Consider the following 16,326-nt stretch of genomic DNA (forward strand, 5'->3'; position numbering starts at 1 on the left):
GCTGCCTGCAGTGCCCAGCCTCCTCGGGCCTAGTGGCTGACCCTTTGGGAAACTCTTCACTGCTCTTGGATGTCACCTGCTGCACCTCCCAGGACTGAGGTTCTGCCCCCTGTGAAGAAGCCTTGGGCTGTCCCCCACCTGTGCCCAACCATTCAAGTGAAGATGTGGCAGTGCCTTTACTGGAACTGTCATCGAGTCCAGAATCTTGTCCATGCACAATTAACATTTCTCCAGGTCCATGAATCAGCCCGTCACATTTCATTCTTTATTAACTTCATGTTTGAGATTTTGGTCAGTATTTCTCTTGTTGGTTTTGAATTAAAGCAGTGTGTGTCATGGTCTCATGCGTCTCTTCTGCTGTCTCCTTGAGCCTTGCTTGACAGCAGACTGGGCACACAGGTGATTTTAGGTGAGGCCACATTGATCTGATTTACACAGTAGCTGGAACAGGTTGGGGGGCGGGCATGACAGAGACAGGCCGTACTCTTCTCTCCCATCCCCCATGGGGCCCTGTGGCCAGATTAGTTCACAGCACTGCTGTCCTGCCCGGGACTGTGCTATTGGAAGTGCTGGCTCCTTCCCACTTCCCCTCCCTTGTGTGTATCCTTTAAGTCACACAGTCCAGCTGCTCCTCGGTCCTGCACCTGAGGGTCTGCACCCGGGATGACCCTGGAGGCCCAGGGAGCACGTGCCCTTGGTTGTGTCCAGGAGTCCCGTGAACGCCCAGGGCTCTGTGTGCACAGCCGTTGCTTGCCAGTGTAGCTGGCCTGGCTTGTGAGGACAGTCCAGGCCTGTCATAGTTCTTGATGGGCCTTAGCCTGGCGACTGTGACTCTTCCCCACTTAACTGCCTCGGAGGACAGAGAAGTTCCTGCTCATCTCTGGGGGGAAGTTACTGAATTTGATGATGCTTCTGTTAATGGTACATGCTTTGCTTATAAAGGGACAAACCATTAAGGTACTGACTGCTCCTCAGCTTGGTCCAATCCTTGGTACCTCCTGTGAGATGGAGTATTTATGAAATATGTGAGGCACACTTGGCTTACTGCCGAGCCATAGAGCATTCAAGAAAACAGCCGTTTTCCATACATAAATGGTGCACTTCAACTCGCTGTCCAGCTAGAGGACCTAGCCCGCTGGCCACATTTGTACTGTGTACTACTACATTTAAAAACTCAGATTCTCTTAGGTAATTTTTACAAAGTCAATTAGTCATTCTTCAAATGTTTCCCTGATACTGGGTGTTTGGGTAATTTCTTCATACTGGTCACAGGCATAGCTCGTTTTATTGAGCTTCACTTTATTACCCTTCACAGATGCTGTGTTTTTAACAACTTGAAAATTTGTGACAACCCTGAGCAAGTCAGTCAGTTCTTTTCTTCCAACAGCATTTGCTCACTTTGTGTCTCTGTGTCACATTTTGGTAATTCTTACATTTCAAACTTTTTCATTATTACCATATTTGTTATGGTGATCTGTGATCAGTGATTACAACTTCTGAAAGCTCAGATGATAGTTGTTTGTTTGTTTGTTTGTTTGTTTTTTAAAGTAAGCTCTGTGCACCCAATGTGGGTCTCAAACTCATGGTCCACCGACTGAGCTAGCTAGACTTCCTGATGGTTAGCATTTTTTAGCAATAAAGTATTTTTTTATTTAAGGCATAGACATTGTTTTTTTTGACATAATGCTCCTGGGCGCTTATTGGACTACAGTAGAGGGTAGGCATAATTTTTTAAGTACTGGGAAACCAAGAAGTTTATTTGACTCACTTTATTGTGACATTCACTCTATTGCAGTGGTGAAACTGAACCCACAATATCTCCAAGGTAGGCTTGCACCTTGCCTGCGGTTCTCGTGCTCTCCACAGACCTATACGTGACAGAGGCCTGCCTCCTCCCAGCTGTGGTGCGGCCCCAGCGTTGATGGTGATCCCTTGGCTGGGAGCTGGGGCCTGGTGTGTCTTCAGGGCCGACCCTGCCTGAGCCAGCCTTCCTGGGGCCGGCCTGCTGCAGGGAGAGGGGCTCAAGCAGCACTGTGGGGGCTGCCTGGGCTCCTGCCTCTTGCCCCCTGCTGCTGCCCTCTCTGCCTCTGCCCTCATCGTGTCTCTCTAGATTGGTTTTGGACTTCATGTGCTTAGTGCATCTCAAGATGAGCTTCTCCTTCGGCTCTCCTCTTGTGATGGCTGAGCTGTCACCCAGGGCACAGTACTGGCTACCTGCCCACCTGTCCTTCCTGTTCGTGGCACACTTTCTACAGGCCTCTGGTTTCTTCATAGTTCCCTGTGTGTCCCTGTTTAAATGGAGAGGAAATGTTTGTCCTTTATGAACAAACAGTACAAGAGACAGACTCTGTAAGACCACTCCCTTAGTTATTCAGATTTATAAAATGAAATGTTCATTGTAATCAACCTGCCTTTTTATAGTATTGATAGACTTATCACCTGTGTATATTCTTACAGACTCAGGATCTTTCTGTTTTGGCTTATTCTGATTAGCTATACTTACTAATGGCTTTTTAGGGTTTACAGGGTCACAGCTTGGCTAGTGACAGCCGCTCCAGGCCAGCTTCCCCACCCTTTCCTCCTACCACAGACACTTGTGAGGGCCTCCTCATTTTTAGACATGGTGTTAACTGCTGTCCTGTGTTGTTTTTGTTTGCGTTTTTTTTTTGTTTTTTTTTTTTTTCCTGAGTTCTTTTCATGGGGACTACTATTAAAAGCAGTCTGGATGCTCCGGGTTCATTTTGTGGTGTTCTCCAACAATCTGGTGGTGGGTTGGCTCATGATGTCACTGCTAGAACACTTCAGAGTCAGAGCTGGGAAAGGCAATTTTCTTTGTGGTTGTGGGTGAACTTGTATATATTTCTGATTTAACTTTGAGACTGTCTAATCCTTTTTTTTCCCCCAAGATTTTATTTATTTATTTGAGAGGGAGAATGAGAGAGAGAGGTAGAGAGCTCGGGCAGGGCAGAGGGGCAGAGAGAGTGGGAGAGGGAGAAGCAGACTCCCCGCCGAGCAGGGAGCATGATGCGGGGCTCGATCCCAGGACCCTGGGATCATGACCCGAGCCGAAGGCAGACGCTTAACGACTGAGCCACCCAGGCGCCCTTGTCTAATCCTTTCTTAATGCCCACCTAAATTTTTACTATTTCTTCTCCCGTCTCTGTAGTATTTCTTTGTGTCTCATTGGCAACTGTTCTGTCATTGCTTTCTTCACAAATTACCAAATTGCTTTCTAGAAAACATGGGTTTCTTGGTGCCAGCCACAGTTAGAGAGGTGCCCTCTTTTATCCTGGCCTTGCCAGCATTTGGTGTTCCTGTGTGTTGTGAACATATTTAATCGTCATTACTTGTCTGTCTGTCCTCTAGCCTCTCCCGTAATTACAAGTGTCCAGTGCCATTGTCTTTGGATACCTTGCACATTTTCGTCTCTTGGTTCTTTGAGTTTTTTTGGTGCCTACCCTTTGTCCATTTCTTCACCTAAAGTCTTAATGGTGTATAAATTTGAATGAGTTCTTGTATATAAATGAATGCAGTCATATGTGATATAATTATTGTTAGCAGCTTATTGAGACATAATTTGTATACTGTACAGTTCACCTGTTTAAATAATTCAGTGGGTTTTAGTGTAGTCATAAGGTTATATAGCCATCATCACAATCTAGTTCCAGAGCGTTTTCAACACCCTAAAAAGAAACCCAAGACCCATTAGCAGACCCCTCACCCGCCAGCCCCTGATGACCATTCATCTGCTTTCTGTCTGTGGATCTGTCTCTTCTGGATATTTCATGGAAATGGAATCCCACAATATGTGGCCTTTTGTGTCTGGCCCTTTTGACTGAGCATAATGTTTTCCATGTTCATTTATGTTGTAGTGTGTATCAGTACTTCCTTTTAATGGCTGAATAATACTCAGTTTTTTGGCTAGACTATGTTTTGTTTATCCATTTATCCATTGGTGGACATCTGGGTTGTTTTCACCATTGGGTTGTTAGGTCTCATGCTGCTGTGAACATTCTTGTACAGGTTTCATGTGGACATAGATTTCAATTTCTCCTGGGTATACACCTAGGAGTGGAATTGCTTGCTTATATGGCGCCTGTTTCCTTTTGAGAAACTGCCAGACTGTCTGCCAAAACGGCTGCACTATTTTACATTCCCAGAGCAGTGGGTGAGGGTCCTGACTTCTCCACGTCCTCACCAACACTTGTTACTGTCTTTTTGATTCTAGCCACCCTTGTGGGTGTGAAGAGGAACCTCCTCGTGGCTTTGATGTGCATTTCCTTAATGACTAATGATGTTGGGCATCTCATCTTGTGCTTATTGGCCATTTATGTGTCTTTCTGGATAAATGTTTATTCAGATCCCTTGCCTGGTTTTTAAGTGTGTGTGTGTGTGTGTGTGTGTGTGTTTTAATTGAGTTGTAAGAGCTCTTTATGTCTTCTGCATACAAGTCCCTTAGCAGATACGTGATTTACACATACTTTCTTCCATTCCATGGGTTGTTTTTTCACTTTCTTGATGGTGCTTTTGAAGTGCAGAAGTTTTTAATTTTGGTATAGTTCCTTTGATCTGTGTTTTTTTTTTTTTCCTTGTTTGTGCTTTTGGTGTCATATCTAAGAAGCCATTGCCAAGGTCAGGAGGATTTACTCATAGATTTTCTTCTAAGAGTTTTATAGTTTTAGTTCTTACATGTAGATCTTTGGTACATTTGAACTAGGTTTTGTATATGATACAGGAAAGGCATTCGATTTCATTCTTTTTGTGTGTGGCTATGCATTTTTTGAAAAGAATGTCCCTACTCATTGAAGGGTCATGGTGCCCTTCTCAAGTATGAGTAGACTGTAGACATCTAGGCCTGTACTTCTTTTTTTTTTTTTTTTTAAAGATTTTACTTATTTATTTGACAGAGAGATAGTGAGAGCAGGAACACAAGCAGGGGAAGTGGGAGAGGGAGAAGCAGGCTTCCTGCCGAGCAGGGAGCCCAATGTGGGACTCGATCCCAGGACCCTGGGATCATGACCTGAGCTGAAGGCAGACGCTTAACGACTGAGCCGCCCAGGCACCCTCTAGGCCTGCACTTCTAAGCTGTATTCCATTCTTCTCTGCATCTGTCCTGTGCCAAGACCACCCTGTCTTGGTTACTGTAGCTTTGTAGTAAGCTTTGAAATCAGGTCGTGTGATAACGTAGTTGTTCAGCTTTGTTCTTTTCTGAGATTATTTGGCTTTTCTGTGTCCCATGTGAATTTTAGGATCAGCTCGTCAATTTCTGCAAAGAAGCCAGCTGGGATGTTAGTAGGGATTCCATTAAATAATTTTTTTTTAAATTTTATTTATTTTTGAGAGAGAGAGAACGACAGAGAGAGAGAGAATGAAAGGGGTGAGAGTCAGAGGGAGAAGCAGACTCCCTGCTAAGCAGGGAGCCCTATGTGGGACTCGATCCCGGGACTCCAGGATCATGACACGAGCCGAAGGCAGTCGCTTAATGACTGAGCCACCCAGGCGCCCCTTGAATAATTTTTAAAATTTGTTAAATTTTGAACTTAAGTAATTTAAAAACCTAACACTCTATCTGGTTTGGAGGTAACTTTGGTTGAAGTGAGCAGGTGGGCTCTAGATCAGGTAGTTTCCCAGTTGTTAAGCAGTTAGTCCACTGCTGTCTTTTTTGAGAAACTTGTTTATTTTTATCAACTGTAACTTTTTCTTTTTGAAATAGGCTCCGCACCCAGTGGGGAGCTCAACACCAGGCTTGAACTCATGACCCCGAGATCATGACCTGAGCTGAGCTCAAAGAGTCGGGCGCTCATCCGACGGAGCCACCCAGGCACCCTCAGCTGTAACTCTTATGTGTAGCTGACAGTTCCTGGAGTCTTCTTTCCATGAAATTCTACTTCATGCTCTAGGACTGTTAGGTTAAAATTCTATTTAGTTGTGGGATCCAGTCTTAAGTCAGTCTGTGTGTTCAAGCCCTTAGTACCTTCTGTGTGTCCAGCTTTGTATGAGGTGTGGGTAGGTGATTAGGCAAGGAGTTCTGGATGCGAACACCGTGGCCAAAGAGTTTGGACTGGCTTCCTCTGTGGGCTGGTGTTGGCTGCAGGTGGCATTGAGGTTGGGCAGTGATGGGAAGGCCAACTGGCTGTGGCAGGGGTGGTTGGAGATTCACTCAGTGCTGACGGAGGAGAGTGAGGGCAGATAGGAGCTGGATGGTGGGGTTGCTGGGCACATGGGACGAGGGGTGGGGGCTGGGATTTGAGCAGGGAAGGGACTTAGGAGAGAACAGTGGCCTGAACCCCGTGGCAGAATGTCAGATGGCTTGCCCTGTACTTGGTGTTAACACTTTAGTTCATACATTTAGGAAAAGTGAGCCACTCTGAGTCTTACCTCTTTTTCCTGTGTCCACCAGTATGACACTGTTCCAATTCAGTCCAGCGTGGTGTTATGTGCTTGCCCATCCCCATCAATGGTGAGGACCCAGACTGAGTCCGGCATAGCCCCTGGCATTCCCAGCGGTGGTAGCAGACAGGGCCCCACCATGGACAGCACCGCGGCTGAGGCCCGGCCGAGCACCAACTCACTGCAGCACACCACACAGCCGCCACCACAGCCTCGGAAGAAACGGCCTGAAGACTTCAAGTTTGGGAAAATTCTTGGTGAAGGCTCTTTTTCCACAGTGAGTACCTGCCGCTGCTCTTTCTTGAACGAGTGTATTTTCCTTGGGAAGGCTGTAGCTAGGGGACCCCGTTACCAGGGCGGTGTTCTTCCCCAGGCGAGGGTCTCAGGCCCCTCCAGGGTTCTACTCCGGTTTTGAGGGTGATTTGGGGCTGCCTACCACCAAGTAAATCACGTGGTTAAAATACCTAAGCCGTGACTTTGTAGATGAAAGCTTTAAAAGGCATCTATCTGTTGATCTTTCTGTTTGTTTTGGTTTGGTTTTTGATGCAGTTAATTTTTATTCTAACCAGTCATCAACAGATTCCATCTTGTGTCCTTGTGTCCCATTAGCAAGGTCTTAGGAAGCTTTTCTGTCCCTTCGTTTGGAAGTGTCAGTATCAATATCTCTTCAGAGCTTTTGGGAAACATTTAACAACCTTTACTATTTCTCTGTTATTTAAAACAATATATAAAACAGCACAGCCTTGACCCCTGCTAGAGGTGCAGCCCCAGACCTGCTGGCCTCCGAGTTCTCGTGGCCTCGGTTTCAGTCAGTACCTCTGTTTGCTACCTGAGTGAGTTGTGCCTGTCTTGTGGCATTTTTCCTTTTCCAGCAAAGAAATGAAGGTTCAGAGCAGCCCCTTTGCTGAGGTGGGAGCCCCACGTGGCTGTGATGGGGCCGGGGGCTTGCACAGGCTTGGGGGAGACCCAAGCACCAGCGTGCCCTGTGAATGGCCAGGGCCTTCTTGCCCAGCCTCTGGGAAGAAACCTTATGTGAAACATGTTTCCCTTTTCTCTTTTTACATTCATGAAATGTTGCAAAATAAAAAGAAGAACATGAAGTTTTATAGCTCACCCATATTCTCAACTTAGTTTTAATCAATGTTAACTTTTTGCTCCCCATATATATATATATATATATATTTTTTTTTTTTTTTTAAAGATTTTATTTATTTATTTATTTATTTGAGAGAGAGGGAGCATGAGTGTGTGTGCACAAACGGGGAGAGGCAGAGGGAGAAGCAGACTCCCGCTGAGCAGGGAGCCCAATGCAGGGCCCCATCCTAGGACCCCCCAGGTCATGACCTGAGCCAAAGGCAGATGCTTCACCAGCTGAGCTACCCAGGAGCCTCCCCTTACATTTTTAATTTAGATTTTTTATTGGCAGTTTCTGTTTAAATTATGAAAGACTTGTGCTCTTGTGATAAAAATCTTCAGCTATGAGGATAGTACCCAGTAGTTCTGGTCCTCACAGATCCTTTCAGAAAGAAGAAACTAGGGGCGCCTGGGTGGCTCAGTCGTTAAGCATCTGCCTTCGGCTCAGGTCATGATCCCAGGGTCCTGGGATTGAGCCCCCCATTGGACTCCCTGCTCAGCGGAAAGTCTGCTTCTCCCTCTCCCACCCCCCCTGCTTGTGTTCCCTCTCTTGCTATGTCTCTGTCTAAATAAATAAATAAAATCTTAAAAAAAAAGAAAGAAAGAAAGAAGAAACCATTTTGAAAAGAACCTGGGTGTTCTGCACATTTACTTAAAATAGTCCGGTAAGAGAAGTAGTGTTCTCTCCCTCCTCTGTTTTACCTCATGGACATTTATCCTGACTAGTAAATGAGGGCTTATTTGTGAAACTCCCCCTTGTCCGTGGGTCTGCACAGCGGGTGAAAGTAGGCACCACCCATTCTGGATGATGCCCTCCTAATGTTGAAAAGCCCCGGCTATAGTTCTTGTCACCCCTGTGCCTTTTGAACCCAGGTGCCAGGGAAAAGCACCATGAGTTGGAGGCTCCTTCCTGGCGCTGTGTGGCATCCTGCAGCTCTGGGTCTCAGGTTATATGTGCTACCCTCAGGTCTTTTTCATCACTCCTGAAATAGAGACCACTTAAAATTAGATTTCCAGGGGAGGGTGGAGGACAAACGGCCGTTCCCAGGCTGGGCAGGATCTGCACTTGGCCGAGCCTGGCCCTGGAGAGTGGGGAGGCCTGGCCTGCTGCTGCCTGGCCTCCTGGGGATGATCTTGACGTCCAGATTGGCTCTGCTGTTGGCCCCTGTGACGTGGAGGGATGCGTCATGCCTTGTTGCCTGGAAGAGGGATACTCCCTGCCCTGTGCCCATAAAGAAACCTGCATGTGAAATGTTGAATTCATACAACGGAAAGATTTCCTAAGTACCTCCTTCAGAAAGGATCCCATTAATTATTAGTACTTTCTTTTTTTTTTTTTTTAAGATTTTATTTTTTGACAGAGAGAGACACAGCGAGAGAGGGAACACAAGCAGGGGGAGTGGGAGAGGGAGAAGCAGGCTTCCCGCAGAGCAGGGATCCTGATGGAGGGCTCGATCCCAGGACCCTGGAATCATGACCTTAAGCAGACGCTTAACGACTGAGCCACCCAGGCACCCAATTATTAGTACTTTCTAATAGTTTTTTTCTTGCCCTTTCCTACTAGGTAGCTAGTACGTGCTTCTGTGAAAAAATGTTAATATTTCATAAACACATAACCTAGGGAGGGGTGTCTTTCCCCAGCCCCTCCCCATCACCTCCCAGTGCTTGAGAACAGTCCACATAAGTGTATTCCTCCAGAAAGATCTCTGAGATCTTTCCACTTGAGCACATATAATCCAGCCCCATTCTTCTTAATCACTGCAGTGCGTTTCACATGGTGCTTTCCCAGGATCACTTCTGGTGAGTCTCCTGGAGAATTCTGTAATGGGATGAACATGACCTGTGGCCTCCAGAGGTCCTCCCTGGAGGCCCAGGGATCCCCCAGGATTTGGGCAGGTTTCCATCTGCACTCGGGTCCTCAGGCTGTCCTTCCTGCACGTGTCTTAGGAGGGGCATCATCCGCCTCAGCTGGCTGTGGTAGGTGGGGGCTGCCTCAGCTCCCCAGCCAACTGGCCTCATCTGGCATGTGGAACTTGGTGCTCAATTGTGTCCAGGGGTTGCTCATGTAGAAATCTCTTTTCCATGTTGTGCTGTGCCCTGTTGGCTCTCTGTCCCCCCAGTAGAGTGTGAGTACAAGCCCTAGGTGTGCTACCGAGAAAGTCCACCAAGAGTGGGACTGCACCCCGGGCAGGAGGTGCGGCTGGTGGGAGGCGCTCTCTGTGAGCCCCACGGGCCTTCTTGTGCCCTTGATGGCAGGGACAGTGCTTAGTGTACCTGAGTGCAGCATCAACTGAAATGTATGGTCACAGTTATTTGAAAAAGCCCAAACTCAGGGTGGCTTTACAATGAACATATACTGAGAACATATTCTAAAAGTTATTTTTTGAAGGAATTCCCAGGACCCATCTGAGCTATTATTTGCTGTTTCTTTGTACTGTTTGTGAGGGTTATATTAGTCCAAGATGTTCCTGAATCTATACTTCACTGCACCATGGGAATGTAGCAGCTGATGGAGAACCTTCTGAAGGCAGTTGATTGATCTATGCATTTCCTGTTTATTGGAACACATTAATTTCATTATTAACATCCAGCCAAATTTGTTAGCACAGGACCAGTATATTTGAATGTAATTTCAAATATTTAAATGTAATTTCATGGTGGGGGCACGTTAGCCTGTGTGGTCAGCTGCAAGGTGAGAGTCGATGCCCGGGTTATACTGAGTGTTTTTTCTCTTCTCTTTCCCCCTTTTCTTCCCAAACCAGGTTGTCCTGGCCCGAGAACTGGCAACCTCAAGGGAATATGCTAGTAAGTACTAAGTCCAGGGGGCTGTGTGTCTGGGATGCAGGGTAGGTCATGTGTTGACACGTGGCTGCCATGCTGCCTAGCACCTGGAGGTTCTATGCTGATTTCAGGGGTGGGACGCTGGTGGTCTTAGAGACCACAGAGCTGGTGGGTAGGTTTTGTGAAAAACTTTAATTTGTATCAGTTACCTTTATGAGTTTTTTTTTTTTTTTTTTTTTTTTACCGTTATCAATCGTAGTAACTTGCTTTTCTCTTACTTTAAGTTAAAATTCTAGAGAAACGTCACATTATCAAAGAGAACAAGGTCCCGTATGTAACCAGAGAGAGAGACGTGATGTCACGCCTGGATCACCCGTTCTTTGTTAAACTTTACTTCACATTTCAGGATGATGAAAAGCTGTGTATCCTTTGAACAGTCAGAGCCTTCTGAAATCACACCGGTGACCCCATTCTGTTGAATCATGACCCCATTGTGTATTTTCACAAGTCGTTCCTTCCCTGGAAAGGACAAGGGTGGCATATTCTTTTTTTTTTTTTTTTTAAAGATTTTATTTATTTATTTGGCAAGAGAGGGAACACAAGCAGGGGGAGTGGGAGAGGGAGAAGCAGACCTTCTGCGGAGCAGGGAGCCCGATGCGGGGCTCCATCCCAGGACCCCGGGATCATGACCTGAGCTGAAGACAGACGCCCAACGACTGAGCCACCTAGGCGCCCCAAGGGTGGCATATTCTAAATACGAATGAATTCACATCACTTTGCTTTGGGAGCCCCTGGGATTGCTGATGTTCACTGAAGTAGAATGTTACTTCAAAAGAAATCATCACAAACCTTTTTTGAGGTTTTTTGTTCATAAGCATTGTATTTAAAGGATTATTATTATTTTAACTCCATGGTTGCTGGACATTTATTCAAAGGCATTCCCTTATTCCTCTAACTGGTATCCTTGGAATATCCATCAAGTGTCAAGTCCTCTGCTCAAAGCAGGGAAGTGAGGGAGGAAGAAGGATCTTGGGCATCCAGGGCCCCTCTCTGCCCTCTTTGGCCCAGGGGTATGGGATTTGGTTGGAAGGGACATCTTTACCAGGGTTAGCCCCCAAGTGAGAAGTCCAGGGAGCCACCCTCAGGAGCCCAAACTCTTTCCCACAGTACCCAGAACACTGTCCTCCCCAGGCCCTCCAGCCTCCCTCCCTTCTTCCTCCCCTCCGCCCTCCCCGTGGCCCCCGCCCCAGTGCTCTCTGCCTGTGGATAGCTCTGAGCACCCAGTGCCTCTGGCTCTCCAGCAAGGCTGTCACACCTCACTGATTGCTTCTTCTGCTCCCTGATTTCTCCACTAACCCCTGGAGCAATGTTTTTTCCCTTCTTTTACCTTTCCTTAGTGAGCAGGGCAGGCAGGGCACCATGGTGGCCAGGGTAGGCCACACTGTGTTGTCTAGCTTGTCCCAGGGCTTTCCCATCATGTGGCCTGGCTGTCCAGTTTCTCCTCACTCCACAGCCCTTTCCTGTAGTTTTTGCCAACCAGGACCTCCCCAGCCCCTCTGTGCCCCAGCAACTCTGTCCCCAGTCCCAGCAGATGCTCTTCTGGTTTCTGCTCCCCTGAGAGAGGTCAGCTGTCAAATGGAGTTGCCTCGGGGCTTGTTCAGGCCTAAACCTCAGTCTTGGCCTTCGTTCTTTCCCTTCAGCCCTCACGTGTCCTCAGCTTGCGCACCCGCAATGCTGGTCCCCGTAAGGGCTTGGTTTCCCCCTCCACCCCCTCTCCCCCAGGCTTTCCCTACCTCTCTCTACACAGATTCTTCTGGTTTAGAACTTTGCTCCATCGCGTTCCCCCTTCAGCACCATTTTCTGGCCTCGTCAACTGTCAGCCAAATGTATTCTTTTGCTTACTGAGAAGTTCTTGTTGAGTGCCAGGTCATGGGGATATGCTGGTGAAAAGGTGACCAAGGCTCAGCCCTCAGAGGGTCTGCATTCTGTGGAGTTAGACACACCCAGACCATTAGTGTCCGTGGAGTAGACTTGAGGGAGCAAGGGCAGTGAGGGCAGGTAAGAGGGTGAAGGGAGGTGCTGCTCTTGTAGCTTGGTGGTCTGCAGGGACGTGGACTTTGGCCAGAGACCTGGGTAGAGCTAGGGTTGGAGTGCTTCTGTGCTGGTGGAGTGAAAAGGCTGGGCAGGGACCAGCTTCTCCTCCCCTGGAGCATGGCAGCAATTACGGATTTTCTTCTGAGTGTGCAGGGAGCCCCGAGGGGCTGGAGCAGAGCAGCCGTTTGCTATGATAATGGCTGGTGCTGCACTGAAGGCTCTTGCAAGTGAGCCAGGCAAGGGCAGTGCAGTCAAGGTGGCTCCTGGGTGGGCCTTGGGGTCGGGGTGCACAGGGGTGCTGTGACTGAGTCGGGAGAGACCAGGCTGGAGGTGTGTGTGGCGTTGGCGTCTGGGGCATCTGTGGGCGCCGGCTGCTGCTGGGTGCTTGCTGGCAGAGCTCAGTGAGGAGTCAGGGTGGCATGCAAACTGAGGGCTGGCTGGCTGGCCGCTGGAGGGCACTCAGCAGGGAAGAGTTCCGAGGCCTGAGCCCGGGTCACCCCCACACAGAGACTGGCACGCAGGAGGCAGGGTGTTGCCGGTGAGCGGAGGACAAACCTCGGGGGCCGGGGGGGCCAGCTGGTTTCCAGTAGCGGGGTGCTTGGAGGCCAGGTCAGGTGCTGCGGACTGCTGGCCGAGTACCTAGGGCCTGGGTCTGCCCTGTGGAATGGCCCCTGTACAAGTTGTTCTGGGGTGGGAAGGGGATTTCAGGAGACAGTGGTGAGGGGGTCGGGGCAGCACACACAGTGGGTTCTGCCCAGTGGTCCCGCCTTCAGGGGGCAGCAGTAAAGTGATCTCATAGCTAGAGGCGTGTAGGGCAGAAAGGGGGCTCCTTGTTGGTTTGTTTAGGGGTTAGAGAATGTATGCTTCTGCCTGGCTTCTGCATCACCCCTGTCCCCGCCATTCTGCCGTCACTGCTTATGGCCCCGAGGACATTGAAGAGTCTTCTTCATGGCTGCTCAGTGTCTCACCTTTGGGGCCACCTTGACTGGCTGCTTATCATTGTGTGTCCCCTCTTGCAGCTTGGGGACAGGAGTAGTGCTCTAAGCCTTAGGAGGCTGTGCTCCAGTTCTGATCCTCCTTGGCTTTGTGACCTTGAGTCAGTTGCTTAACCTCTCCGGGCCAGGTTCTTCTGCCAAGCACAGGCATTGAGCTTACTGGGCTCTATCACAGGCTTGGTCTTCGCTCATCCTTCCAGGAATTCACCCACGTCATGGGAGAGAACGGCTTCCTCCTTGCTGCCCTGGGCCACTGGCTGTGCCAAGAGAGGGAGAAACGTTCTAGGATGTAAAGTGGACCCAGGAGGTGTGAGAGAGTACTTCTGGGCATGAGGAAGGTGTGTGGTTGGAGACAACACGGGCTTGGAGCCGGGACCCTCAACAGTTGTCATGTTCAGAACCTTTGGTCACCTTAGCTTCACAGCTGAGCGGAGAACTAGAAGTGTCCCTCACCCAGGAAACAGGAACTCAAGGAGTGGTCAGATAAGGGGCAAACCCCGTGAAGCTCAGGGAGGCGCTGTGCCTGTGCCGAGGCTGAGCCTCCTTAAGTCTACTGCAGGCTCCTAAGCTCTCCTCAGTGCTGAGGTTCATGGCTAGTCCAGGTGGGGCTGCTGGCCCAGCCAGTGCCAAGCTGCTGCTTTGGGGTCAGACAGGCCAGAATCTGCAGGCCGCTGGGGAGGTGTCCCCGGACACCAGCCTTCCCTGCAGAGAAGACAGAATAGGGCGAGCTGTGAAGGGGTCTGGCTGGGACCCCTTTCCTTCCCTGTGAGTAAGGTGTATTTTTTTGCTTCAGGTTCCTGTTGTCCTAGTTGGAAGGGCTTGGGTGGCCACAGGTGGGGCTGAATCAGAGACAGGTTTGGACAGCTTTGGTCGCTGGTCCCTTCCATCCTGGGCTTGTCCTCACTGGCCTGCAGCATCAGACTCTGTCCTCGGTGGGAGACCGCAGTGCCCTGGTGAACAGAAGCCAGATGGAAGACCTTGAGCACCGGCCACCCCTTCCTGCCCTCAGAGCCACTACCTAGGACAGTGAGGACTCCTGTCACTGTGTCCCTTGGCTGCTAGGGAGCTGTGAAGTACCTGTAGGTTTCCATTTATAGGTGCAGATGTTTGGTGCTTCCAAGAGGAAGCTGTCATATGGGATCTGTTATTGTTCCAGTCTGTAATCCTTTTGGGAAGGGAGAATACAAGCACATCACAGCACAGTGGTGTCCGAGGGAAAGATGCCTGTGTTCCTTGCGTCTCTCCCCAGCGGGTGGCCAATAGATAGACTCAAGAAGATAATAAAATGGTATTTGTCTTATAAGACTTGTTACTTTTTACTTGGACAGGAGCATGCATTTGAAAAACCTTTATATGAATTGACTCTTAGCACACCATGGAATGTAGTTGGTGCTCAGTAAATGCTGTCTGTCCACTGTGGTGCGGGTTTGGAGGCTGGATTAGGATGGAGGGTCCCCTTCCCCTTGCTAAGGCCTGCTAAGAGGCATATATGCCATGGGCTCTGGCCACTCTCTCTAGTGGCTTCCCTTCCTTGAGCCCTTGGGTGCCTTTGAGGATGGTGGGGTCCAGAAGGAGCAGTCAGGCCAAGGGGTGTGTGTCATTGTGTTCTTGGGGAGAAATCCATCCTGGGGCCCGGGCCTGGGGCTGGGGCCAGGGAGTCCTATCAGCCCTGGCGGCTGTGGGTTTGATCACGGCAGGGTCTGACCTGAAGAGGGACCACTATCTCAGGCCACGGGTACCTTTGGTTTTCATGAATTAAAAGTATTCCTATTGGGCTGTAAGGTTAGCTTAAAAAAATGACTTTTGTGCTCTTCCTTAACAATGCGATATTTAGACTTTGGTCTTAGTTATGCCAAAAATGGAGAACTCCTTAAATACATTCGCAAAATTGGCTCATTCGATGAGACGTGCACCCGGTTTTACACGGCCGAGATGGTGTCAGCTCTGGAGTACTTGCATGGCAAGGGCATCATTCACAGGTATCACACCAGCTGCCTGTGGCTTTGCTCCCCGGGCCTCGGGGTCAGCTCTGTGGGCTTTTCTGGAGGGGTGGGAGGCCTCCTTGTGAGAACTAAGGAGAAGTTGATGTCACCTGATGTTGAGACTCATGGGCCTCCCAATACCAGGTGAAGTTGGTGGCCGGTGGTGCTCTGGGCTGTCCCGACTTGTGCTTTTAGTCCCCGCCTTGTAGCTCGCGGGCGCGCTTCTTTCTGATCTCCGTTTCCGTAACTCTGATATTGTCAAATCGAAAGTGTTCGTATGAGCTCTTTTGTTATTGTTGCTGTTACGGATGTTTTTTTGTTTGTTTGTTTTTTTAAAGATTTTATTTATTTGAGACAGAGAGAATGAGAGAGAGAGAGCACATGAGAGGGGGGAGGGTCAGAGGCAGAAGCAGGCTCCCTGCCGAGCAGGGAGCCCGATGCGGGAGTCGATCCAGGGACTCCAGGATCATGACCTGAGCCGAAGGCAGTCGCTTAACCAACTGAGCCACCCAGGCGCCCTGTTACGGATGGTTTTTTATTGTGGTGAAATACACATAACAAAATTTAACATTTTAACCTTTTTTTCTGGTTTTATTGAGAAACAATGAACATTGATCACTGTATATGTCAAAGGTGTACAACATGATGGTGGTTGATTTATATATATTGTGAAATGATTATCTGACCACAATAAGTTTCAACGATCTTCCTTTTATGGGTTAAAAATGATGGCTTACACTTTAATAAAAAGTATATTGAAAATGACAGATGCATTTATGAAGTAATGTAGTTTGAATCTACTCATTAGATGCAGTTGGATATTTGTTCAGTGTGAACTTTCTATTTCTAGACTTGCATTCTTGGTTGTTAGTCCATAAAGATTGTAAGTATGTATGTATGTATGTATTTACTTATTTAAGATTATAAGTATTTAATCAGTTCATTTGTTT

General features: G+C 48.5%; 1 protein-coding gene across 7 annotated transcripts in view; it reads left to right on the forward strand.

Annotated features, from left to right (window-relative positions):
* The window catches only part of PDPK1 (3-phosphoinositide dependent protein kinase 1), a 97,489-nt gene that overhangs the window by 45,214 nt on the left and 35,949 nt on the right, over window positions 1–16,326 (forward strand). For all 7 annotated transcript variants that reach the window (XR_010411783.1, XM_064592367.1, XM_064592368.1 and 4 more), the window contains 4 exons: window positions 6,401–6,667; window positions 10,287–10,329; window positions 10,590–10,727; window positions 15,229–15,373. Coding sequence is in view for 6 of the 7 variants with exons in the window: in XM_064592367.1 (XP_064448437.1) it covers window positions 6,401–6,667; window positions 10,287–10,329; window positions 10,590–10,727; window positions 15,229–15,373 (593 nt within the window). In the remaining variant the exon portion in view is untranslated. The remainder of the gene's footprint in view (window positions 1–6,400; window positions 6,668–10,286; window positions 10,330–10,589; window positions 10,728–15,228; window positions 15,374–16,326) is intronic.

The sequence above is a fragment of the Mirounga angustirostris genome, unplaced genomic scaffold, assembly GCF_029215605.1.
Source record: "Mirounga angustirostris isolate CCGP_5_RB_7025 unplaced genomic scaffold, mMirAng1.0.hap1 SCAF_5, whole genome shotgun sequence".
Classification (NCBI taxonomy): domain Eukaryota; kingdom Metazoa; phylum Chordata; class Mammalia; order Carnivora; family Phocidae; genus Mirounga; species Mirounga angustirostris.